General features: G+C 36.1%; 1 protein-coding gene and 1 non-coding gene across 2 annotated transcripts in view; both read right to left on the reverse strand.

The window, feature by feature from the left end:
• Positions 1-26,994, reverse strand: part of PARD3B (par-3 family cell polarity regulator beta) — a 975,282-nt gene that overhangs the window by 823,263 nt on the left and 125,025 nt on the right. Inside the window, exon 2 of the mRNA XM_045852946.1 lies at positions 14,005-14,106. Coding sequence (XP_045708902.1) covers positions 14,005-14,106 — 102 coding nt within the window. The remainder of the gene's footprint in view (positions 1-14,004; positions 14,107-26,994) is intronic.
• LOC123830094 lies at positions 25,659-25,806 on the reverse strand. The gene has a single exon (XR_006787698.1). It is a non-coding gene; the product is annotated as a small nucleolar RNA SNORA57 (small nucleolar RNA).

The following is a 26,994-nucleotide window of genomic DNA, read 5'->3' on the forward strand; positions in this document are numbered from 1 at the left end:
TCTGGCCTTGGATGAATTCTGAAAACAAAGCATTCAGACTCCACTTGAAACACCATGACCAAGGCACTGGCGTTACCCCAGAGGGAGGGATGAGGAGCACAGCGTGCCTGCCGGGCTGCATGAGTACTTGCAGCTCCAGGCCCAATGAACGGTGAGAGGAGAGATTTTAAAACAATGATTTGGTTGAAGTATTAATCAACTGGGCGTCATAATAAAAGATTGTTTGTAAAGAAGTTAATCCAGAGCTGCATTCCTCTCCTTATATGAAGACAGTATCAATTTTTAAATCTGTCATTTATTTTATATAAAGCCTACTGCTGTCAAAATAATGTTCTGAGTATTCCAGCCATAATTAATTCACTGTCTAAAAATTAAATTTTCAAATAAAGTTATAGCTGAAATTAAAAAAAAACCTTTAAATTCCAAATTATCATGTTTACTTTTGGTACTATTAGGCCATCAGATAGTATAATTGAATAAAGAAAAATGTTCCCATTTAAGAGGAAAATATTTAATTTTGGAAAAATCTAAGCAGTATGCTGAATTAAATTACCAGGAAACAGACTTCCATAAGTATTCATTTCAATAAGTCTGATATTTATTTTCAGCTTCTGACTCGCAATGAACAGTAAAGATCTAAAGAACAGTACCTTAGGATGTTTAATATTCTTTTATTTCAAATATCAATATGGCAAGAAGTATATATGTTCTCAATCTAGGTTTTCTTGAAACATTACAACTTGATACTTTTTCTGTTTGTGTTTATATATTCAAAAGATACTAAAATTTAAAATTAAAACTTGGCCAACCAGAAGTTGCATTCCATATTTTAATGCATTATATATGAGTACAAAATTCATCTCAGATTGAAGTCTCTGTCAAGTGCAAAATATTTCATCCATTATATTCAATCATTGCAGTTAAATACTTCCTTAAATAGAAGTTTCCATTTGGAAAAGAGACATCTAAATAGCTTGAGTGTTTATGCCTTTGACATTAGGTCTCCCTGAGGAAATGTCAACAATTATTTTATCATTTTTTCCATCATTTTCTTCTTTATATTACTCTTTGCTTGTTTTATTTTGACGTTTATCACATCACTTTTTTCCAAGTCATCAGCACCCTGAGTCTGCAGACTATTTTCCTAACCTGTCACACTCATGCCCCCTAACCCCAGCACTCCTCACTTAACCTTGAATCTCCCTAAATACACCGAAATATCCCCTGTAGTTTGAGGAGAGGGGCAAGTGTTACAGCTAGCTCAAAAGAATTCTGATTTTAACTGCCATGCTGCTATTTCAGAAAATAATGACCACGACTGAAGAACCACTGTCTTCATGTTAACGGGAATATAAAATACGCTATCACAAAAATATTCCCAGTGTCCGTACTGTGAGCACTCCCACCGCTGTGGTCACGGGGAAAATCCCCATTCCGCCCCATCGCGGGGCTCAGGGCTCCCTGGGCTGCCCTTGCTCTTTGTAATGTAGGTAAGGGTTAGAAGGAAGAGAACCCTGTGTCAGCTCAAGGGCTCCATTTCTTTCTAGACAATGTCAGAAAACTCGGATCATTCGAAAACTTCACTGCTCAGAGGAAGCTGGAGTATTCACCACATTCTCTCATGCCACTGAAGAAATTATTTAAAGGGTTATTATACTCTATTCCAAGTTGTGGCAAACTTCTTAAACCTGAGTGTTCTTTTTTTAAAAAAAAATTGTTTGCTTTAAACATAGTTTTCAGTTTCCTGATTAAATAAGAGTGCATCTAGTTAAGAAGAGATCCCAGCATTTCAGGATTAGCTGCAAATATTTCTTCGTGATGGTAAAAATGATAAATAAATAATAAATAAATAAATAAATAAATTTAGGAAAACTGGATCAAGGTTGTCAGAAGAAATGGCCTCTGTGTTCCTCTGTAAGACACACATGACTTGACTACTTCTAAGTATCTAAAAAGGCCAAAACCAGGGCTTTCTGATTCTCCAGTACTGAGAATACTGGCTGTCAATATTGAATTTCAAAAAGAATGAGTGAAATAATGAAAATTTGTGGCAAACATAAATCTAATAGTTTAATATCATGAATAGTTTCCTTCTACAAAATGGATAATCATAGATAATAAGGAACTTAAAATAAAAACATATAGCTCTCACCAAATAGAAAAATTCCAAATTCATCTTTCCTATTAAGTCAAAGTCCTGCAAACTAAACAACTGAAACACATATTTTAACCTGAAGCAGCTTAATTCTTCCACTGACAATTCAAAAACTCCGGAAAGGAAGAAGCTAAGTAACTTGGCAGAAGCATAAACAAAATTCAGACAAACTTCCAAATTAAAGATGTATAGAACTAAAAGAGGGAAGAACAAACAGGTGCCGATCCAGTGAGAATAAACATGAGTGGGAAAATGAAGCCCAAACTCCCATAACAGCATGTAATAATGAGGACGCTTTCATCCGTGAGTCACAGAAAAATGCAACTGAAACAGGCTTAAGTATAAGGTAACGTGTGGCTCATACAACTGCAGGTCCCCAGTTCGGATGGACTGATTTCAGAGTTGACGATATCCACTGGCTCACAGGCCCTGTCCCTGAGCCCCCCTGGGCTGTGGGTCCCCTTTCATGACAGGTTCCACCTCATGCTGGAAGGTAGACGGCTGCTGCAGCTCCAAGTCTCTAACTGAACAAATTCATAGAAACCCTCTCCCACAAGATGCAGAGAAACACTTTACCAGAAGGCCTCAGCAAACCTCTCCTTGAACATCTTTGCACGATCCCATGACCATTCTCAAAGTAATCACTGGCACAGGGAACTGGATCACAAATGACAGGCCCCCAGACTCACACTTGGAGGTGGGCAGCCATACAGACTAAACCATACGGGTTGCATACTGAAGTGAGAGAGAACCTTGAACAAATTTGGAGTTCTCCTAGGAGGGAGATAATGAAGAATGGATGCTGGGTGTGCAAAAAAAAAAAAAAAAATAGAGCTGTACTCCAGTCGGCTACATAGGCCAATCCTAAATTTCTAAATTGAAATTCATTGGGTGGTGGATTGGGAGTAAAAGGGATAAAACTGTATTTGAACAATGATTAAAATAAAATTAAAAAAAAAAAAAAGAAATTCATGTCCCATAGGCTCATGGTGGGCCTGTAGAGGGTCTAACAAAACTCCAAACCTAAAAGAGGAATTCCTGGCAAATGTCTGCTCAACTCTTGCTTATATATTCTCAATGACTGACAGACTGTGCTCCATAAAGCAGCTTTTGCTTCACATTTTATTGAGCTGACATGTACTTCCTTAACACTTCACTGGCCCACCTTCTTGGGATACCAGTGAATGAATCTATTCCTTCTTTTCTACAACCACCCAAATATTTGAAGACAGTAATAGCAGGTTCTCTTGAGCCCTCTCTTCTCCAGTATAGTCCAGCTTCTTCCGTCTTAGCAACATTAAGTACTTCCATTTTAAAATAAATCACCCGAAAGCTTTGTCAAATTTCCCTTTAAAAAAGTGGCTCTTTAGGACACCACATTATACCATCACATTACATTCATTTCAAACAGGTACACAGTGCCTATACTAAGCTAGCAGCCTAGAACATCAGCTTCTAACCCTGTTATCAGGAATTATGAGATTCTTCAACTTTTGTTCATATATATAACTGCACATTTCAGATTGTCGGGCTATTGGAATCATTTCAAATCATATTAGCTTCCAGTCTTTCTGGTCTGTTAATGGTTAAGTGTTGTGTAAATATGTGTTTCATTTACAACATTTTGAATTTAAGATTAATAAAGATACTATATATGAACAATCTTCCATGCTATTTTACTTTTCTGATTAAAGCCTACACAAGGAAGCTTTCTTCTTTATTGCTCAGGAAATGTCACTTGATCCCCCAAAGCTGATTCATAACATCAAAAGAAGGGAAGCTAAAAAGACAACTTAAGTTGAAGCAGTAAATATGAAGTTTGGTAATCCAGCCAAAAGTCTCTATAATACACTTGAGTTTTAAACAGAAAAATTATATATTTACAGGACTTTTTAAAAAGCTACAATTTAGGAAGTGAAGTTTAAGGAATTAAATATTCTTATTTACCAAAAATATATTAAATGTAAGGCATCTGTACATGTAAATGGAATTTGGAACAAGTGCCTCAATGAAAGTGTTATAAGCCTTAATTTGATTCTAAGAGCCACCCTCCCAAAAGTCCAAGTGACTTACAATGTAGCTAATTAATAATATAAAGTAAGTTCGAGCTCATGGAAGGAGAAGAACTAGCATAGTAAAATATTAACTAGGAGTCTGGTACATGACTAGTTTTATGAAATGGTTCAATAGCTAATATCTCTTGGTGAAACTATCAAGGACCTAAATCACCACTTGTTTAAGTTTCAAGGATCACTCGTCAGTACAGGGCAATATCCCTGCTATTGGCCTTTTCTTTTTTTTTCTTTTCTTTGTCCCTTAAATCATGGGATCTCAGGTATTCAAGTGTTTTTCTTCTTTTCTTTCCATAATATTATGTCTTATTTTTTGAGATCTCTCGTATCCTAAAACAGACACACACACACCCCATTTCAAAGACTCACCCACTTCCTTGCCGTCTTAAGAAACCTAGTGCTAATCGTTAAGAAGAAGAACCAGCTAGTGAACACATAGACACAAACTGTATCAGGCTCCAGAATCCTGAGTAGCTCTGGGAAAGTGTCCTTGTACTGTAATGTATTCTTTCCTTGCTATCTGTGTGTGGGAGCTGTGATATCCTTCCTTCTCACCTATCAAATCCTTAAGGGCAAATCCAATCTTCCGTTCAGTAACCTGCGACTTCTTACAATCCCCACCACCGTTAAAAAATGTCCCTTATTTCCCGAACACTTTGTTGCATGATGAGAAGTGAAGACTGTTTTCCTCACATAAGCACCTCCTTCCTTCCAAACCTCTCTCAGAGCCCTCTCTCCTGGGTCAGTGTTCTTACACCATAGTAACTCCTCCCGGACAAACAAGTGAATGTTTCCTTAAATCCCTCGGGATTTCTGCTGCAAGGGGTGAGAACAAAAGAGCTGTATTTGTTTGGTACGTCAGAGTTCAAAGTGTCACCATATACTTAATTTCATTTGATCCTCCTCCAAACCCATCGTGGTCAGTAGGGCAGAGGTGGCTGATTTTACAAATGAGGAAACTGGGTTGAAAGAGGTTAGAACAATAACCAGAAAAAAAACAAAACTAGATTCAAACTGCCAAAGCCCCATGCTATGCTATACACTCTACAATATACCTTTAGTGAAGCTGGGTTTAGCTAGATATTAGGCGGAGGCTATCTGATTTAAGTGATACACACCTAGGCACTGATGACGGATGCCCCATTAGCACCCAGAGGCATTCGCCTTTTTCAAGGAAGATATTTTATAACTTATATAGCTTTCTCTTTGGTGTAATTTGAGGTATTTTAATGAAACTGCTATGTGTAAGTTATATAAATAAAAATAGGTGTATTTAAAAAATAGTGGCCCCATGCCTCTTGGGCATAGATATAAGTATACAAATACTTATATACTTGAAAGAAGTTAATGTGTTAGAGCACGTTGGAATAATCAGGTCCAATAACATAACATATGGCTACAGGCATGCGGTAACAGTGAAAATGTCCATTGTTTTCTTTTTTTGAGAATTACACTTTTAGCTCTAAGTAAAGCATTATTGTCACCTCAAGTTGGATTGTCTTTTTCCCTCCAACCAAACTTGAAGTTTTACACATATATCAAACACTTTCTTATATTCCCATCTTCACGGTACTCAAAAGCCTAGCTAAATCACAGGCACCAGCAAGCCTGATATGTCCTTTCCAGCCTCTAGAGGACACTCTGCATCCCTCACGTGCACCATGAGCACCCACGCTTCCCCCACACACACATCTGTGCTCAGACCCCTCCCCCCTCTCTCTCTACAGCTGCCAACCTGCTAAATTGCAGAAGGCGCCAGGGAGAACATATCTGACATGGCCATCATCTGGACGACTTTGGTTTAAGTCACTATCTCCCAGCACCATTTGTCTTTGCCACAGTAAGGTCACAAAGGCATTGAATCAAAAGTGCCCCTCTGGGGTTGAAACGTGCCCACAAACTGCCTCCTACTGAAATATTTAAAAGAGACAACACAGTGTGGTGAAATAAAAAGAAGGACTAGCAGAAATCTTTCACTCTAGTTCCAACTCTATCACTATCTAAAATTAAATATATCTACCAAACACTAAAGCGCAGGTAAGAAATACAGGTATTAAAAATATCTTAAAAGACCATTCCAATTGCAAAGGAGCATATAATTCACTTGGGGATACAAACTAAGACTCAAGTTACACCGTGATAAAAATTCTCACAATTTCTTAAATTGGTAATTGATAAATGTTATTAGGCAATTGTATTTCTTTAAAGACTACTTAATGATTTCTACAAAATCATGGAGCACAGAGAATTCACTTAGGATTGGGATGGTCAACAAACATTGGTTGGAAAAAAAATGGAATCTGACCTGGATCTTAAAAGATCAATAAGAATTGAGCAGCAGGAATAAATACATTTTACATGGACATAATACTTTTATTTTCATTGTACTTTCACATACAACTTCTTAGTTTTCCCGATGACACTGTCAAAAAGACATCACTTACCACTCTCATTTATCAAGGAAAAAACTGGAGTTTAGTGTGGTTAAATGGCTTATTCAAACCTGAAAATGTATACACATATATTCATCCATGCATTCAACTCCACTCTACAACTATCTGAACAGTTATAAAGCACTGCTGCAGATACCAAGACACAGCAGTGAAGAAAACAAAGGCCCTCTCTTCATGAGGTTTACATACTGTAATATATAGAATGCATCTTGGGTAGGCAGGGAGAAGGAATAGGGACACGCTAGACGAGTGAAACATTAAGAAAGCTATGGAGCAAGAAAGCACATAATATATTAGAGAACAGTCAGATAGTAGTTTTATTACTACTGAGGTTTGAGTTTGAGAAAGATAATTGGGGGGCATTCTGAGGCCTCTGAATATAATGTATAGATAAGAGGTTTGGACTTGATTCAGTACACACTGGATAAAAAAAGGGTGTGACTTAAGCGTCACTTTAGGGAGAAGGTAATCTATATTAACAACAGTAGTATGTTAATTGCACTTAACACACACTGCTGACTTACTAAAGACTAGATACCCTCCTGAACACTTTACATGTATTAACTTATAAAGCTGGTACTATTTTTAGTTTCAATTGTCCATGAGGGAACTAAGGACACACACATAGCAGAGCCAAGAAATGAACTGCCTTTGCTGTGGAGAATCCAAACTCTCGGCCCCTCTGCTTGCACTCACGCCATAGAACACGTGGCGGGTAAGGAGGGAGCTAAAGGGAAGCCCACCAATTCCTTACCAATTAAGCAACCCTACCTTAGATTTTATGGGGTTTAATTTGATAGCTGTAGAGATACAATGAGGGGAATGGACACATGAGGAAGGTTAAAGTAAGAATGGTTTATTACATAACTAAATGTTAAAAACAAGTGCATGTTGAACCTTGGAAGACTACGAGATGACATTCTTATCTATAGAAATAAGGTCATCAAGGAACATGTATAAAGGACACATGGATAAAGCCAATGGGGGCGTTAGGACTCATGGTGGGAGGTGGGGGTGGGTGAGGTGGGTAGAGTGCTGGAGGGAAAATGGAGACAACAGTACTTGAACAACAATAAAAATAAACAAAATAAAATACAACAACAAGAATTTTTTTTTAAACAAGAAATAAGAAAGTCAAATGCAGGAAGCCAACTTGGAGGGAGGACACTGAGTAGTTTTCATCTGCACCAGATGGTACCAGCCTTCTAGGGAGGAAATGCAGAAACGGACTTGGGAAAGACATCAGCTGGAAGTATGGTGCCCTTTAAGCTCTTCTTGGTTCAGGTATTTCTCTTATAAGACAATGGGCTTAGGCCACATGATGGCTGAGGTCTCCCTGGATCTATGATTCTGTAACTGTGTAATGCTAAAAGCAGAGAATGGTTTTTTAAAGTTCGAGATGAAATTTTTTGGCCAAGGTAATATCTTTGTTCTTTACTGACTTCTACATTTATTTCTGAAACATTTAGCACACTTTATCTCAAATATCATTTCAAAACTTCAACACCTATAAACTAAAGAAAAAACTTTAGAAGAAAAAACCTAAAACCCCATATTCTTATTTGTTAAAAATCAAGTGTTTAAAATAGGTGTTTCCCCTTGAAATAGGAGTCTTACTGATAAAATGAGAACTCAAAAATGAAGTAATTAATTCAGAACCCTCTCCACCTTTTTTTTTTATGGAATCCTACTTAATTTAGCATACCCTGTCCTCAGAAAAACATAATATATCTCATACTTTGTTTAACTCCACACTGAAAGTGTTACAGTACCTACTTCATCACAACTAGCCATTAACCTTTCAGCTAGTGAATAGCAAGATGAGAAGTCTGAACCAAAAGAAGGGGTTTTATAAATGCGAAGATTCAGCTTTAGACCTTCTTAAAAAATCTCACCAAAGTATAGGTAAATATCAGTAGAGTTGGTGACCATGAAGACATGAAAACTAGTAGTTGAAATATAGAGTATGATTTTACTGTCCATGACTGAGTCTGTGGGTTTTACTAAAAATACAGTGAAAATTAATTTAGAATGAAATAGAACCAAATACACCATCACATTCCGGGAGTATCTCCTGTGAGCTCGTTTCTAGGTAACTGTGGACTCCACTAGAGGGCAACAGAGTGTGCTCGGAAAGCAACTTGGACTTAAGGATGGTGTCTGGTTTTAGGTCACAGTTCATTCAATGTGCAAACCAGCCTCCGCTTCAAAACCACATGCCATCTATGAATGCTTCTTATATTACCAAACACTATATTCTGATGAAGGTATTCTTATTCTAATGTTAATTTCATATCATATTGGCATTTTGATCTGTTAGTAATATACAAATCCAAACATTTTATCATAATAATAAAGAATCCTCCCATAAAACTATTAATTAAAACAATTTAATAAATTTAATGAAGATTTTTTCAAAAGACTGTGCTGTAAAATAGTTTGATGTTTTAATACTTAAATTTAAAACATTAATGGTTAAATAAAAACACAGGAAAAAATACCATAATATTATTAATATAACAGCTAACATTTGAGCACTTACTATGTACCATACTGTACTTAAAACTTAAGGTAGTTTTCTTACACTAACCCTATAAGATAAAAACTAACATTCTATCCATTTTACAAATGGGAAACTTGAGGCTAATAGAAATGAAGAAACTTGCCCACGGACACATAACTAAGGAGGAATAAAGCAGAGCTAGGACTTTAATACCTGGGTACCAGGTGTCACATATGACCCAGGAAGCCAGCTCACCCTTCCAAGGCCAATCTACCCTAGCTGGAGTCCAGGAGGTTTTGGCATCTCTCCAAAATAAACTCTGATAACAGTCAAAACTTTGTGAAAAATAGAGACATTCTCCCACTGTACTTTCCTACATAATATAGTTTTCCTTTTGTATATTTAGTAAAACCATGGCAGTAATCCAATTTATATAATACAAGTTTTAGACTCTAGTATTTCAGTATTATATTGCAATTGTCTTCTACAACCAAGTCAAAATAATATAATGACAATTCACAAGGAAAACAATCATTGAAAAAGTTCAATATTCAAATGTTCTCACAGTCAGAAATTAGCAATTAGTGAACAATAAACTTTGCAGTGGCTTATTAAGCATTAATCTTTAGACTTCTTAGAGCTGTAACATATTGCAGTGACAAACTGATAAAGGGATGTCACTGGCTCTTGGGTGTGGCACCGAAATGACTTCTACACAATGGAAGAAAACAGCATAACATTGAAGTCCCAAAGAGTGAGGCCTCACCCAACAAGCTGTGAATCAATTTGTGATAGACTTTGGAAGGAACACACATAGCAATCAAAATAATCTGCAGATGTATTCCCTGCCCTACAAAATCTAAAAAGCCCAAAGAGTATGAAACCTGAGAAAGCCATTATCACTTTAAAAGCTTAAAATTGGATAAGGAACAGTGTATAAGTATCCTATTGCTGCTATGATAAATCACCACAAATACAGTGCCTTCAAACAACACAAATTTAACTTACAGTTCTGGAGGAGAGAAGTCTGAAATGATTCTCAGTAGTCTAACATCAAGGGGTCAGCAGCACTGAGTTCCTTCTAGTGGCTCTATGGGAGAATTCATTCCTTGCTTTTTTTCCAGCTTCTAGAAGCTGACTGCATTCTTTGTCTACATTTTCAAAGCCAGCACTGGACAGTCCAATTTTTCTCACACTGTATCTCTCTAATATGAAATCTGCCTTTCTCTTTCATTTATAGGGACCCTTGTGATTCCACTGGGCTCGCCCAAACAATCCAGAATAACCTCTCCATTTTAAGGCCCTTAATCACTTTTGCAGGGACTCTTTTGCCACAAATTCTGGGGATTAGCATGTCGATGTCTTTGGGGCTATTATTCTGCCCCCTGCAGACAGCACAGTGCATAATTTGTGCACATTCTGCAATCTATCTGAAAAGTACCTACTGGAATATAGCATTTATTTATTTGTGTCATTTCTCCAACAAATGGAGTCTATAAAGTCCACTTGGAATTAAACTGTACCTGAACTGAGTAATCTGAGACCTGCAAAGGGGGATACAAGAGAAAGCAACAGAGGTAAAACTGGCAGGCATTTACAGGAAATTAGATGCAGGCTTCAGGCAAAGACAGTTGAAGCCAACTATATATGCATGACACACTAATTCTGAATTAATTGTGTTATATTACATAGTTCTGTTATCTTTCCTCAACAATCATGTGACTGCATAAAAACAAATTTTTGATTACTTATGATTGATGAATTTTCATAATTAGAAATTATAGATATAAACACCCAACACACTGTTTGGCACATTGAAGGAGAACCACACAGAGTGTCGAAATATAAATTCCAGGCTCCAGAGTCTGATTCTGCCGATTACTATACCTGTGTGGTCTTCAGCAAGTCACCTACAGCTTCTGTGACTATTCTCAGAAATTAAAAATAGGGGTAATATATGGTTCCTGCCCACAGGGTTGCTCTAAAATAGAATATGTAAGTGCAAAGACATTCTGGGCTACTGTTAGTGCTCAATAAAATATTAAGTAGTTGTTATTAGGTGAAATAAAGCAGTAGCCTTGGGCAGTCAGAGAAGAGACATTAGTGAAAAGCTGTACGTTCTTAGATATTTATCCCAAAGAACTTGAATCACCAGACTGATATATAAAACTGAAGAATTCTGAGAATGACTGTCCCAACTGGATAATTATTAAGTGTCATCACAAATCTTATACAACTATTATTTATCATAAGATACAAAATTCCAAAGCTGCTCCAGCCAAAGGAATGAGAGTGGTAAGACCAAAGACAAACTATTTCTGGTGCCAAAAATTCAGAAAGTCATTGCTTTTATTTAGAAAACTGACTAAACTATATTAACCCCATGTCAGATTTTAAGTAAAATACTATTTAACCTATAATTTTAGTCTTCACAGAAGGGTACTCTGTGGCATTTATGGCTATAAATGACCTCAGGCTAGAGTACTCTCTAAGTTTCTGCTTTTCCTGCTTCATCCTTTGCAGCTAAGCTATCAAAGTTCCTAATTAAAATTTCTTACATGTAGTGAGTCTTCTCTAAGAGTTGAGGTGTGTGGGCTTTGGCACCAGGATTATGTGCATCCATCAAGGTTGCTAGGGGCTTTCCATCTGTATTCTAAATGCAATAGATTATTAAATAGCCAATTTGAAAACAGGTGAGTTGTAATTTTATCTAAGCTCAATGTCTCAAAGGCTCTTGGGTGAATTTCCTATGTCATTAAACATCCAGAAGGATCATTTATAGTTACTGCTTAATCTAAAATGAGAAAAAGTAAGGTAGAATAAAGCCTGGCAGAACCTTCTTTCCACACTAGACATATGCACTATGAGAAAATCTGAAGTCTGCAGGGAGGATGTAAGGAAAAACAATCAGTGATGCTCTCTTGGTTGCTTAAATTATTTTTAAAAAGAGATAGGAGTAGAATATTTTCTGGCAATATCAAAAGTATAAATTCGCATGAACTCTGCAGAACAATACAAGTTAGGCTTCATGGAGAAGAGAAAAGTACATTACAGGAATGGCTAAATGTCAACCCAAACAGCACTAATCCTTTGCTAGGATTTTAACTAATTATTTTACCCTTCCACCTTATCTCGTAGTGACGGTGAAGTTCCTTTAAAATGGACATTACATGCAATAATGCTGTTTCTGAATCTAAGGTAATTAAAAAGAATTCTCTAAAAGGAAGAGCTCTATAGAACAAATTATTTCCCTGGGCACTGTTCATGGAAACAACCTTGTAACAAGGTCTTGGATGAGCTGAGGTGAGACATTTTCTTCAGCTCTTCTTAAACTTGCCACTTTTTGGCTTTTCGTGTTAATACACTGGACATCGGTGAAACTTGAGAAAGGAAGAACTTCTTTATTAACAATCCAAGTCCCTAAGCTATTTCAAAGACAGTGATATACAGAAAGTAAAACAGTGATATACAGAAGTCAAAGTCCTCCTTTAAAGTTATGAATACAATCAATATGTTATTATTCACTGTGAGACCAAACAACAAAAAAGAAGTATGCATTCAAACCATGTAAAACCAGAGTCAATTGTAGAGAATAAAGCCTTCTTTTTCACTCATTAATTCAGTAAGTGTTCTTTGAGACTTGAGTTTGGATAAGACATTGTACCAGATGTTATTAACACAAGGAACATAATAGAAATAAAAATATCCTGGTTCATGTCCTCTAGGAGCTTACAATCTATTTAGGGTGACAAGTCCCTTATAAAGTGGCTAATTGCAATGCAAGGCAAACCAAACCAGGATCAAGTCCCAACAGGAAACAGGAAAAATAAGTGGGCAGGATGTCTGCAAAGACTAATTAAATTTGAAAAGCCCAAAAAGATCTTATGAAAAAGATGTAAATTTTACCTAAGTTCAATAAATCACTAATTTACATTCCAGTCCAGCTGGTTAACACACACACGTACCCATGCACCCATACCTGATACTGCAAAAAACAATGCAGAGAAACGTATTTATAGATATAAATTGGCCTGGTGCACACGGCACGAAGGGTGCACAGTAGAAACTCTGATGCAGTGATCTCCCAGGGACAGTTGTAGTTCAATTCTGAAGGACACATTAACCATTGTTAAGAGGCGCCTAGCACAGAAGTAGTAATAAACAATACCCCAACATCAATAATCCAGTTTATTGCAAATGAACACTTTATACCTTTTTTTATTTTGGCATCAGAGGAAAAAATCCCATTAAAACAAGATATTTGCAACGGGATTATTCCCAAGTAGGTGGCAAAACATGTTCAAACTTTTTCTTGGAATTCTCAATTCAGTGTTTTACTTTAGCAATGAAAACAAAACTATCGCAAAGATAGTTGTGGGCAATTACTTTAAGAAACGTCTTCACCACAGTTCATTACAAGGCTTTCCTCCCCATTTTATTCTCTACTTTGAAACATGTTCAAATCTCAGGCATAAGTTGAATATTTAGCAAGGGCCAAGAGTAAACTCCAGAGACATCGATGACAGTGAGAAAGAACTCCGACAGCCTCAGAGCCTGACACTAATTTACTGAGGCATATCAGGAACTCTTGGGAATGACGTGTCTGCTAATTAGGCTACCCTGAACAGATTCCCAAACTTTGACAAAGTTTTTCCAAACACCTAATGGAGAACTTTGATTTATGGGCTATCCAGGTGAAACCTGAACAGATGGTATCTTTTAATAATAACTGACACATGAGTTTGTTAAGGATCTCAATCCCTGGAAAAACACATAGCTCTACAGAGGAAAACAGAGAGGAATATTTTCAGAGTCATCTACCTTATCTTTGTCTTCCACAACATCTGCCAAGATATCATCTGGATCCAGAATTCCTCCATCTGTGTATTCTAAGTGATGGATCTTCACCCAGTAGCCAGGATCCTGTAGAACCATCAACAAATTTCATGACTCAAGCTTTTCAAAAAAGTAATACATGTTTTAATTTAAAAGAAATGAACTGGCTCATTACAAATATGCTCTAGTAATAATAAAATGTTTAAATGCCAAAATCAAAAGTTAGCTATTTACTTCAATAAATATTCAGCATTTTATCCTGTTTGATGTGAATAAGTAAATCAAAGAATATATATACATTTCATCGAGAATTTTTTTATAAACTACAATTTAGGTAATCCCAAGAGTACTCTGGAAAAGGAAGATCTGCTTGAGGGTACTTTCTGAAGCTGAGGATTGGAAGTTCAACTGAGATCCCAAAGCTGCAGAGGAAAAAAAAATCAAAAGGCAGAAATCTGGGATGGCAGTAGCGATCACTTTGGAACGTACAAATGACACGGGGCGACCACCGACCCTGTGCTCACTTGGAGCACCACGCTCTCTGCATGTCCTCAGCTCTGAGATTTGCAGTGAGACCGGGAGGAAGGTCTCCCCTGGGTTCCATCTGCTGTAGCGCAACAGCAACTCAAACTGTGTCAGAGCTGAAGTGGGGATTCACTCAGCTGGGGTACTGATTTAGGAGACTTCCAAGTATTGTTTTTAAAAACAACTGCTTAGGAGTGTAAGGTTTGAGGAAGGAACTGTTTTCTCAATTTGATATATGGCTAGATATACTGATACTACAGCTTAGAATTAAATAATGTAGCTCATTCAGTTACTTATGCACTTCCCATTTCTAGGAAAGGTATGAGAGTGAAGCATTATACTAACGAGACAAGAACATGAACCCATGAAAAAAATTAGTAAAGTTTTTACCAGAAGAGCAAAGCCATAATCAATTTGGTTCTGTGATTCTTAGAAAGCCTCTCAAACTGGGAAACTTTTGAGCTATAAATCACTTAGTTTCCAATAAAAGGATACCAGTTTGTGAAAAGAAATGGAAATTCTAGGATAAAGCTCTCAACCTTTACTACATAAATCTTTATAAAGTATTAAGAACTAACATTACCCACGGAATTCAAGTGCAATTCTACAAAAACTAATAGAAACAAGAAGAGGTTGTCACACAGCCTCCCCTTTAACTGTCCCGTACTATTAAATAGTAAGTCAAGTGCACACCATTAAATAATAATTCTTGTAAAGCATCTATGCAAAGGCTACTGAAATGTGGCCCAAATACATAGCTTTTCAGTAATTGGACTTGATAAAGTAATGGGCTTTAAAAATTCAAAGGAATTCTCCTTAGCTAAGCTTCTGACATTTCAAAATTAAGTTTTCTATAGAGTATCTTAAGAGATATTCCAAGCACAATGAAAGGAATTCCTTCTGCTTCTAATACTAGGCTTTTAAGTGGAAACACTAATGATTTATTAAGGAATTTTGCCTGATTCTATTGCCCAGATACAGTCTACAAGGATGTGAGCAATGATTATACAACCAGGTAAGAAAAGCATAAGATACCCCTCAATCAGAATCTTTAATCAGAGATCTTTACCAACTCAAGGTCATTGTACTATAAAAGGTGAGCTAATGATAATAGACTAGGTTCTAAATAGGGAGAATACTGGGGTTCTAAATAGGAAGAATACTGGGGTATACAAAGGCCATGAGACTATGCAGAAAAGAGAGCAAGAAATAATTCCCCCAGTAATCTTTCAGATCTGAATCTTTTTGCTACAGCCATGCCACGAGCAACACACTTTTCCAAACCTACCCAGGACTTCTGGCTTAAATCTATGGAGCATTACATTACCCTGGTAAAAAGAGCCTTCTTACAAAAGGAGCTCAATTTAATTAATTTCTATTAACTTCTGTTGAGTTAGTTTTTGATATATTACAGCACTATAGATAAAAATCTGTTGATTTTAAACATGTTTATAATAGATGATGTATTCTAAAAAGTTTGCTTTCTTATATTCAATTACTTAAAAGTTGGCATTTATTAAGTTGTCTACTTTTTTCTCAGGTTCAGTCTGTAGAAGCAGATGTTATCAACTAAGACTAAAGTAAACAATTACCCCTCAAAAACAACAGTACAATTTAAAATATACATCTTCCTGCCTAGAGGTAGGAGCAGAGAGATGAAAACCAAAGGCTGATTTAAAATACGGAAATCAAGGAACAGCAAGGGAAAGGATCTGATGGGTGGCACAAGGTGCAGCAGACAAGTAGCAGCAGGTGGGGTTGTCGAGTCACACAGCTTCTCTCTCTCCCACAAACTGGTGGGATCTAAGTGTTCTGGAAAATGAAGCACAGGAGTTGAAACTAAGACATTTTTTCCCCTTGATTCAAAAGAGTACAGAAGTCAAAGGTTTTACAGAATTAAGGAAAGGGATCAAAGTAATTTGTTATATTTTGGAATCACATATGCAGCACCCCCTAAAAAAGTTTTTAAGTGAAATACATGTTGACGGAATATAAAAAAGACTGTGCAATTTTAACTCGCCTCATTCCATATTGATATTGCATATCATTTATGTCAAAGAAGGAATGGCTAATTGTGATCACACGTCTAATCCTGCACAAAAACAGACGCTATATGAGAGGAGCCTCAATTAATATTTTACATATCCAATAGAGGTAAATCAACAAGCACAGTACACACCAACTGTGCCTTTTGTCCCCATGGTATTTTGGCCACGGTGAGATAGATCACTATAAAAATACACATAGAGCATTAACAGCCAACAGCTACCACAAGACCATAAATTCACCCTGACTCCTTTATGCATGTAAAAATTTCAACCATTACCTTGCAGTCAACATTTTGCATTTCATTTACTTGCTTTTATTACCATCAGGAATAAAACTGATCAAACATGAAAAGATGTTCACATACATGTCATGGTTCACACAATTAATCACTTGGAAAAATATACTGTATTTTTTCATGATTGTGACACTTAATCTACTTTTAGATTGTAAAAATATCCAACACATATAACTTTTAAATTATTTTGAAAATGTCTCTAGAACATGTGCTATGAAATAAATCTCATCACACTCCTAGGATCATTAAAGTATTGAAAAATCACATAATATACATTATGTTTTATCCACCTCTGATAGTATCTTATGTTTTTTTAAAATAATGCATGGTTAACTTAAACACTACTGGAATTTTAAAACAATCTACAAGGGTGAACTGATATAGGAAACTAAAACATATGCATTCTGGGAAGAAGACAATTATGGGGTACTTTTAATGATCAATGTAAAAGCTGTTCCAAAGAGGCATGATGTTAACAGCAACAGATATTTTTTCACTGCAGGTAGATGACATGAAATTTGCCCCCATTACTTAGAAAATTTATATTAGCCATAGTTCTGAAGAACAACAATTTTCTATCTCCAATACTTGGAGGAGTGAACTAGCAAGCCAGATACTAAAATGCTGTGACTACGAGCACTGAGATTATGTCAATAATCGAAAGAGGGAAAATGTGGAGGTTTCTAAATAAAATGCCTGTGGTCCAACAGGACAGAAATGCCCTACAATGGTGGCAAGGTCGAAACAAGAGGAAATCTCTGCAAAGAGAAGCCAATGTCCAGAGAAGGGCTGTGTTGATCAGTGGTTGTAATTACAGTGCTCAATAATGTAACTGCTTTTTTGTGGCTTGTATTTTCACAAGAAAAATCTTAACCACTGGAAAATAAGAACAATTGTAAAATGAAAGTTAATGGAAAACTAGAATTTTCCTTGTAGAATTGAACTCTGGGAATTTGGTGGAATATAGCCAGGAAATAAGATTTTAACATGTCCATCATTATCTTTATTGTCATAATCATAATAGCATGTAATTTGTTTTACTACCTACTTATAGGCCAGGGCATATAACAGGTACTGCATGTTTTATATGATTAAACATTTATCTTCAAACAGACTCATGAAGTGGTTACCAATCCATTTTAGAAGTGAGGAAAGCAAGGCAAAGGTAGGTAAACTAACTTACTCAAGGTCAGATGTTTAATAAACAGCAGAGACAAAGGTGCATTTATTAACAGAGAAAAAAAAATTAGATGAAAGAACTTAACGAAAAGAACCATTATTTAAGGATAAGGCAGGGGATCATATCCATTATTATCACTACTTAACTATATGGATCCAGGCAAATCATTCCTCTTGGCTTCAACTGCTTCATCATTAGTGATCCTAAAGGACCTATGGCCTTCTGCACAATGTACCACAGAGAGTCCAAGTGTAGAGGACACAAGAGTGCAATAGTGGAAAATGGAAAGTCTTTGCATAAGTGTGTCTGGTATTTCACAAGTGAGGGAAGGTTCCAAACACAAATCCTCAAAATCATGAAATCAAATCTTTGGTAAGCAATAAAAAGAAGATTTTCCTACAAAGGAAGAAGTTGGGTCATTAGAACTTCTGTAGAGAATTATGAAGTTTTATATGCACTCACATTCTAACTACTCCTATTATCATCCCTTGAAGTCGTTCTTCCTTCTGTGCAAGACCAAGAGAGAATCAGGTGCCCCAGAATGGACACAGGGAAGACACAGTGGTCAGAGCTGGTGTGAAGACTAGGGCAGGCAGGGCACAGGAATGACACCAAGCACAGACAGAGGAGGGAAAACAAGGAGTTCCAGAAAGTGGTGCCAGAGCAAAGACTAGCAGAGCAGCCCCAGCGTGTGAAAGGAAAGAATTAAGCTAGAAAAGGCACAAATGAATATAGACTTTATTATGAGCTAGTCCGGTCTTCAGAATACGCCTCTACCTTCCTGAGATAGATCAACCAGGAGCAAACTTGAGAAAAGATGAGCTGCTGCCACCTTAACCAAGTACGTTTCCAAAGAATTCAGGAAAACTAGAAGGGACCAAGAGGTTTTATGCTGGGTTGAAAGTAATACCTGGGGAGTTCAAAAACAGAACTATGAATCTCTACTTCTAGCTTTAAAAATCTATAATCTAACATCAGGTAAAAGAGACCTTAAGAAATATTACTAAAAGTAAAGGAGGACATCACATGATGGTAAAAAGGTCTAACAGAAAAAAAAATTTTAATTCTAAATTTGTACATACCTGATAGTATAATTTCAACACATATATGCTGCCAAAATGAACAGATTTAAAAAATTCACAATCACAGTGTCAAATTTATGACAAAAAAATAGAAGACAAAAAATGTCAGTAAGACATAAATCATCTGAACACAATTAACAAAGTAACCTAAATTATTTATATTACATACATATACTCAAAACACTGCACCCTAAAAGATCAGAAAATACATTCTTTACAAGTGCACATGAAATAAATATACACCAAGTTTTAGAAGTCTAGAATTATTCAGAATATGTTAACTGATCACAGTGGAATCAACTACAGAAAGGTATCTAGAAATTATCTGGCTGTTTGGAAATCAGGAAATACATTTTGAATAATCTATAGAGTAAAAATGTAAAAATTAGAAAATAGTTCTAACTTAAAAATAATTAAACACAAAAGTTGTGTGATGCAGCTAAAGCAGTACTTAATGATATATTTATGCAAATATTAGCAAAAAAGAAGACCTAAAATCAAGGGGCTAGAAAAAGAAGAGCTAGCTAAATGCAGACAGAAGAAAGAAAATATAGAGCAAAATTCAATGAAATAAACAAATATAAAACAAATATATCAAACTTGGTTCTATAAAAGGTTTCATAAAATTGATAAATACCTAATAGGAATGGTCAAAAATAAATAAATAAATTTCCAGCATCAAGAAGGAAGACAACAAGAAAGACCTTACAGATCATCCAAGCTATGAAACTGACAATTTATATAAAACAAACAAATTCTTTGAAAAATACAACTTATCAAAACTGGCAGTAGCCCTGACTGGCATGGCTCTCTTGGTTGAGCATCATCACAAAGCAAAAGGCCCCCAGTTGGAGGTGTGGTCAGAGCACATGCCTGGGCTGCTGGCTGGTTGGGGGGTATCTGTGAGGGGCAACTGAGGGACAGTCAAACATGTTCTTCTCCCTCTCTTTTTCCCTCCTTCCCCCATCTCTAAACATAAATAAGTAAAATATTTTAATAATGATTAAAATGACAATAAAAATAGAAACTATGATAGTACAAAATGACAATTAAATAAATTGAATGTATTACTTATAAAAATCTTTCTCATAAGGAAATACCAGGCTCTAGTGGAATACTACTCAGCCATAAAAAAAGAAGACACTCTCATCCTTTGGGACAGCATGGATGGACCTAGAGAGCATTATGCTAAGTGAAATAAGCCGGTTGGAGAAAGATAAATAATGATGAACAAAACAAACTAATAAAATAGAAACAGACTCATAGAGAACAGGTTGACAGCTGTCAGAGAGCATGGGTGTTGTGGGGCTAAATAAAATAGGTGAAGGGATTCAGAAAAGAAAACAGAACAGAACGTTGCATAGTGATTACCAGAGGGAAAGGGGGAGGGGGACGGTAAGAGAGGGTGTAAGGGGGATAAATGCTGATGGAAGGAGACTGGACTTGGGGTGGTGAACACACAATACAATGTACAGTATATGTATTATAGAACTGTACATCTGAAACCCATATAATTTTATTAACCAATGTCACACCAATAAATTCAATTAAAAAAGTAAAAAAATAAACAAAATAAATAAAAAAGAAAATACCAGGCTCTGATTACTTCATAGTTAAAATGTTCCTAATGTTTAAGAAAGATATAGTGTTTATCTCATACAAATACTTCTAGAAACTAAAAAAGAGAAAATTTCTCCCATCTCTTCTTATGAGAACAGTATAATATTAATACTTTCCATGGACAAGAAAAATTATAAAAATTACAAAAATCTACATGCGATACACATGCAAAATCTTAGATTTATCTAATTCAGTGATATATACAAAGGATAATACACCATGACCAAGTGGAATTTATTCCAGTAATGCAGGAATGGTTTAAAATTCAAAAGTCAACCAAGGTCACTCACCAAATCAACAGAGGAAAAACAAGCATAAAAATTAGATGTTCATCACAGGAGATGAAATACAAGCACTTGAGAATATTCACCACCAATGCACAATAAAAAGTATCTCAGTCAATAAGACAAGCCAGTAACAAATAGAAAAATGAAATTTTTAAGAATAATATTTATGATGGCATCAAAAAAATATTTAGGGATGAGTCTAACAAAATATATAAAACTTCTATATTAAAACATAAAGAACTGGAAAAAATTCAAGAGGAGTTTCATAGATTGAAATCTGTTTTGTGAAAACCGAAGCTCAGTATTGTTAAGATGTTGATCTTAGAATTAACTAAGGTTAGGGTTAGGATTTCGGGGATGTGGAGCAGCCAGAATTCTCAGGTACCAATGATGGGAGTGTAAATTTGTACAATAACTTTGGAAAACTAGTAGTATCTAACAGAAACATCCTACTCTCGAGTATATATTCAACAAAAACGAGTATATACAATTACCAAAGACTGGCACTAAAATATTCATAGCAGCTTATTCCTTACACCTACACAGCTGCAAACAAACCAAATATTCATCACCAGTAGAATGGATACATATTGCAGTGGAATACTAAACATCAACACGAATGAACAAACTATAATATAACGTTATGCAATAATATGAGTGAATATATGCATAACATTAATCAAAAGCACCAAATACCAAAAAAAAGCACATACTGTATGTGATCTCATGCAGATAAGCTCAGAAACAAGCAGAATTAATTCACAACATTAGAAGTCAGGAGACTGCTTACCCTTTGAGAGAGGAAGAACAGTGAGTCAAAAGCGGCACAAAAGCTTCTGGAGTAAGTCTACTCCTTGATGTGTGTACTGGCTACACTCATTTGAGCACTTTTCTGTGTGTTACACTTTTAAAATGTTTATATGAAAATGAGGAGAACTTTTACTTCTAAAAATGTGATTTCTTTTTTAAACTGTAATACCTAATAGTTCCCTTCACACATGACATCTTGACAGGTACACAAAATAAAGAACACTAAAAAGCTATTTGGAACAAAATTCTTTAGAAGTATAGGAAGGAATCTTAATGCAAAAGAAAGAAAGGGGACATAGAAGGCTCAAAAACTGGGGAGGCCAGATGATCCCACTAACGGGACATGGAGCTAACGGAACATGGAACATTACTGACAGCCTCTAACACCCATGGTGGAGGCTGTGGACCACAGGCTCAAGTGAATCAACAGTGTGACCAGTCTGCTAAAAACATCACCACCACTTTAAGCTATGATAATAGAAGTACTGTGCCCACAACACAACAAGTCATAATCTCATTCTATACGACAGTGGTCATGCCACACTTAGAGTATTTTTTTCAAAATTTAAGAGATGAGTATTAACAAACTGAGGAGCACTCATACGGGAGATAAAAGTTGGCTCACTCATCAAAAGGCATAATTTAGGTTTGCTTACACTGGAGAACAAAAAAGGAAAAAAGAACCACAGTTTACAGGACACTGAGCCCTTGATGTTACCTAGCAAGGCCCAAATTTCTTACTGTTAAAATTATCCCTGGGAATCTCTCAGGGAGACACCACACTGGAAGCGTAACTCCTTTCAGTAACTCTGACACTCCTTGTTTTCAACCAGGACTGCAGCAAATCATTGTCTTTTCAATTAAGTGCCAGATAAAGTATCTGGATCATGTAGGAGACCATGTTCTGTGAAAACTGCTTATATTACACCCTTCCAATCATACTCCAGCCATAAGCACATAGGAGCTGAAACAACAAAGCTGTAGCAGTCTCTCATTTCGTGCTTCCCCTGAGATACACACTATTGTTCATACAAGTTAAATTAGCTACAGTATTCAAATTCCTATCCCGCTCTTTTTCTTTAGTTGAGCTTTTATAGATGAATTTGTGTAAGTTTTAAATGACCACATGAGACTCCCATCAAATGAAAAGGCACAAGAAAGATGTGCTTGTTATCCTGAAAAGTTACATAAACAATAAAGAAGTGGATTGAAGCTCAACATAAGAAAGATCTTTCAAAAACAGTGGTTTTAAGAGTAGATTAGGTTCTGTGATGAAATAGTGAGTTCTCCATTCCTGTAAGAAGTTAAACAACAGCTAGACTGCCATATCTCAAGGATGCTGTAGGGTAAGGAGAAATAGAAATGACATGATCCTGAAGACCCTTCCAACCCTCAAACCTATAGCACCTGGAAGCTTTAAAGCTCCTCCAGGCTTTACATCAAGGCAATGAGAAAACATTCTTGAAAGAAAAAGAATCTCTATCTCATAAGAATACTGTTTTCAAGCCCTGGCTGGCACAGTACAGTGGATTGAGCACGGGCTGCAAACCAAAGTGTTGCAGGTTTGATTCCCAGCCAGGGCACATGCCTGGGTTGCAGACCACGGCCCCCAGCAACCACACATTGATGTTTTTCTCTCTCTTTCTCTCTTTCTCCCTCCCTTCCCTCTCTAAAAATAAATAAATAAAATCTTTAAAACAAGAACACTGTTTTCAGTAGTGCAGCATGGTTCCACAATTACTGTGCATCTCTGAGCAGAAAGTCGATAAGCAAACCACTGTGTTTTAAATTTCCTAATTCATCTGACGATACTAGTGTCTTGCTGTGTGACCTAAAAATTCACTAATTTATATATAATTTTTAAAGTCTTCCAAGGTAAAAGAATTACTCTGGGAATGGAAAAAAACTGAGAACTTTATATTACTTACATTATTTACAAATAGGATAATTTCTTACTTTAAAACAACTCATCCCCACCGCCCTTCCCCTCAACCACCAAAAAATTGGTGTTTTCGAGCCCTGACCAGTAAATTCTTAACTTCAAAAACTAGTAGGAACTCATTGTTTCATAGACCATCTATACGAGCCATCCTGTTTGACAGAGGAGGAAACAAGAATATACATAGACGAAGCCACAAGGGAGATAGTTGTTTTTTTGTGATATGTAATCCTAAATGAAAGTAATTGCAATATAACAGCACCAACAATTCCAGGAGAAATTTTCTATTTTACCTCGTAATCGAAGTTTTGATAAAATTATTCTTTCCTTTTCAAGGAGGAGGAAATATATTTAATCATCAAAGTGTACATTTTATTTTACAGTTTACTTATCACTTACGTTCTAGCTTATTTATTAAATAAACTAGATATTAAAAAGAATGTTAATCAGGCCATGTCATTTTTCATTAAGCTTTGTGAAGTATCCATAATCTTAGGAGTCTTCTCTATATAAAGAACTTTAAAGGTTAATTTTTCATTCTGGTATTAACCTAAATTTATTGAGGAAAAAAAGGTTCAGATATCTAGATTAGAGCTTTAAAAAAAGGATAAATTTTAATTATTTTCAAGTCTACAGCCTCTGTCATCTCAGTGCAGTCTAACTCTTCACAAAAATATGTACATTTCCTTTCCCTATGGATGTAAGGGTGAGTTAAATGCAAAAAGGTATAAGTCATATATAAATCTTTAGGCTAAAATATACTGTAATCTTAAAACCAAAGTTTTATCAGAAAAAATAAATGTTAACTTCTGAAATTCATAAAAATTACACATGAATTTAATTGATATATCTATTTCAAAAGATTCCCAGTATGACTTTTAAAACATTAAACTGTTATTAACTTGGTAACACAGAAATACTATGCTTCAAATTTAAATTCTGTTTCCCATTCATTGTTTTCAGTGAAATTTTATAGTCCAAAGACCTGGATGCCAAGGTTTTGGAAGCTTCTGTGCTCCAGAGAAATGCAAAGACTTCAACCAAAGAATGGAAGCAGCCATATCCCCAAAGAGAAGGAAGGACAAACTAGAAACTTTTAAATAATTTATTCATTACAAAACCCCAGAAAGTATTTGGCTACAAAATGGATTTTAATAAGAATGTAAGAATGCAAATTGATACAACTCAAGATTTACTTAACACAGCCAATTAAATACTTGCTGTTATGATGCTGGCATCTTTTTAAAGTAACTCTGAAGATTCCCTTCACAGATACTGCCAAATGTATGTGTAGCTTTGCATATATGAATGAATGAAGAAAGCTTAAAGCATTCTACAGTTAACTACCATGACCTCTAACTCTTTATTCAAACACAAAGTTTATGCTCCATCACTGAGGAAATTAAGACACAGAAAAGAGAATTTTAACTTACATCGCAAGAGATACTGGTGGCAGTGTTTATAAAAATCAGTTAACTAAAATAAACATAAAGACCTCATCAACTTTATTCCTGCTCACTGTTTACAAGACAGCTTTTCAGTCTAGCAGTAAGAGGAATGGTGAAGGATTATCTGTCTCTGATTTTCAGAAGTACTGGGACACCATTGTCTGCTTGTTTCTCCAGAGCAGTCATTCTGGAGGATACAGATGGATCATAGATACAGCAAAAGGAAGCACAGAAGCACAGGAAAGGAAGTAGAAAAGGTCAAGCTCACATATCCCCTGCTCAAAGATGCCCTTCCTGACTGTCCATCTGAAGCTGATTCTCTTCCACATTGCCTGTATCAAACACTGCATTATTTTATTCAATTATTTGTTACCCACGTGCCAATGTGCCAATTCTTTTTTTACCCATGTGCCAATGCTTGAGGATAGAACCAGCAGACTGGAAACCGTGGGCATAGAAAATGTGACATTAAGGGGGCAGGAGTCCTTTCCCTCTGCCTCCTTATGTTACAGGGATCTGACCGCACCTCCAACCTCTACCAAGAAGAGGAGGGTTGTTCATTTTTATGACTTATTCTCCCCCAACTAGAACGTGAGTTCCATGATACAGAAGTGTTCTTCACTTTCATATCCCCATCACCTAAAACTACTTTTGGCATTCATTATAAATTTGTGATATGATTGAAGATGAGGAGAAACAAAGGAATAATAAAGGAGAAGGTGAAAGGAACTTAGAACACTAAAATAAAAGGTTGAACCATGTGACCTAGACCTTTTGATAAAGCCAAGGGCAGTAGAAAGGAAGTAGAAACACTCTGGATTGCATCCAATGGCATTTGTTGTCACTTCTGCAACAAGTATAAGTTGGATTTTTCCAACCATCCAAGAACAAAATGGAGGAGAAAATCCCCATCTTTGCAAAAATAAAACTTACATTTTCAGTAAGGAGTGAAACCAGGCAGAAATGAATTATTAAATGAAATAAATTATTAAATAAATTATTAAATGAAATGATATGTTAGGAAGTTGTAAGTGATTTGGGAGAAAAAATAGAATAGGGTGAGGAAGGTGGGAAGCACAGAGAGCTTATATTTTTTAACGGGGTATTAGATCAGGTCTTATTGAAAGGATGACATTTGAGCAAAGATGTGAGGAGGCAAGTCAGTGGCAGTCTGCAGAATGGGAGTCAGGTCTCCTAACAAAAGGCTGGGCCCTTGGGCAAGTCCATTTGCATCATTTATAAAAAAAGTCAAAGCTCAGAAAAAGGCTCCTTATCCCTTACGCGGCCACTGAAGTGGGAGAGCTAGTCCACTGGTCAGCTGAATAAGCGTGGCACAGACAAGAAGATACCAAACGGCAGCAACTGCCTGTCTAGCCTGTGGAAGAATGCCTTGCCCCACACCAAGTAAGACTTTTATACCACCACCTAAAATTCTACTGCTTTTTCAACATCATTAAACATATTAAAAAGTAACTTTTCTTTTAAATAAAAATATTTCCAGGAATATAGAAGAAGGGGTCTATATGTTATTTGCATCTCAGGTGTTCCCTTCCCAACTACTGGGGTAAGACATTCCAGGTGTGACTGGGCATGGACAGCATAAAGAAGGCGATTAACTCTACCCCTCAAAATGAAATTGTTTAGCTGGGAAAGTGTGAGCATTAAAGTAGGTAAGACTAGCTAGAAATCCAAACTCCCCTTACATGAGAACAATGCCATCAACCCTCACCAAATTGTGAG

This window comes from Phyllostomus hastatus, unplaced genomic scaffold, assembly GCF_019186645.2.
Source record: "Phyllostomus hastatus isolate PE091 unplaced genomic scaffold, TTU_PhHast_1.1 phas_contig_137, whole genome shotgun sequence".
Lineage (NCBI taxonomy): Eukaryota > Metazoa > Chordata > Mammalia > Chiroptera > Phyllostomidae > Phyllostomus > Phyllostomus hastatus.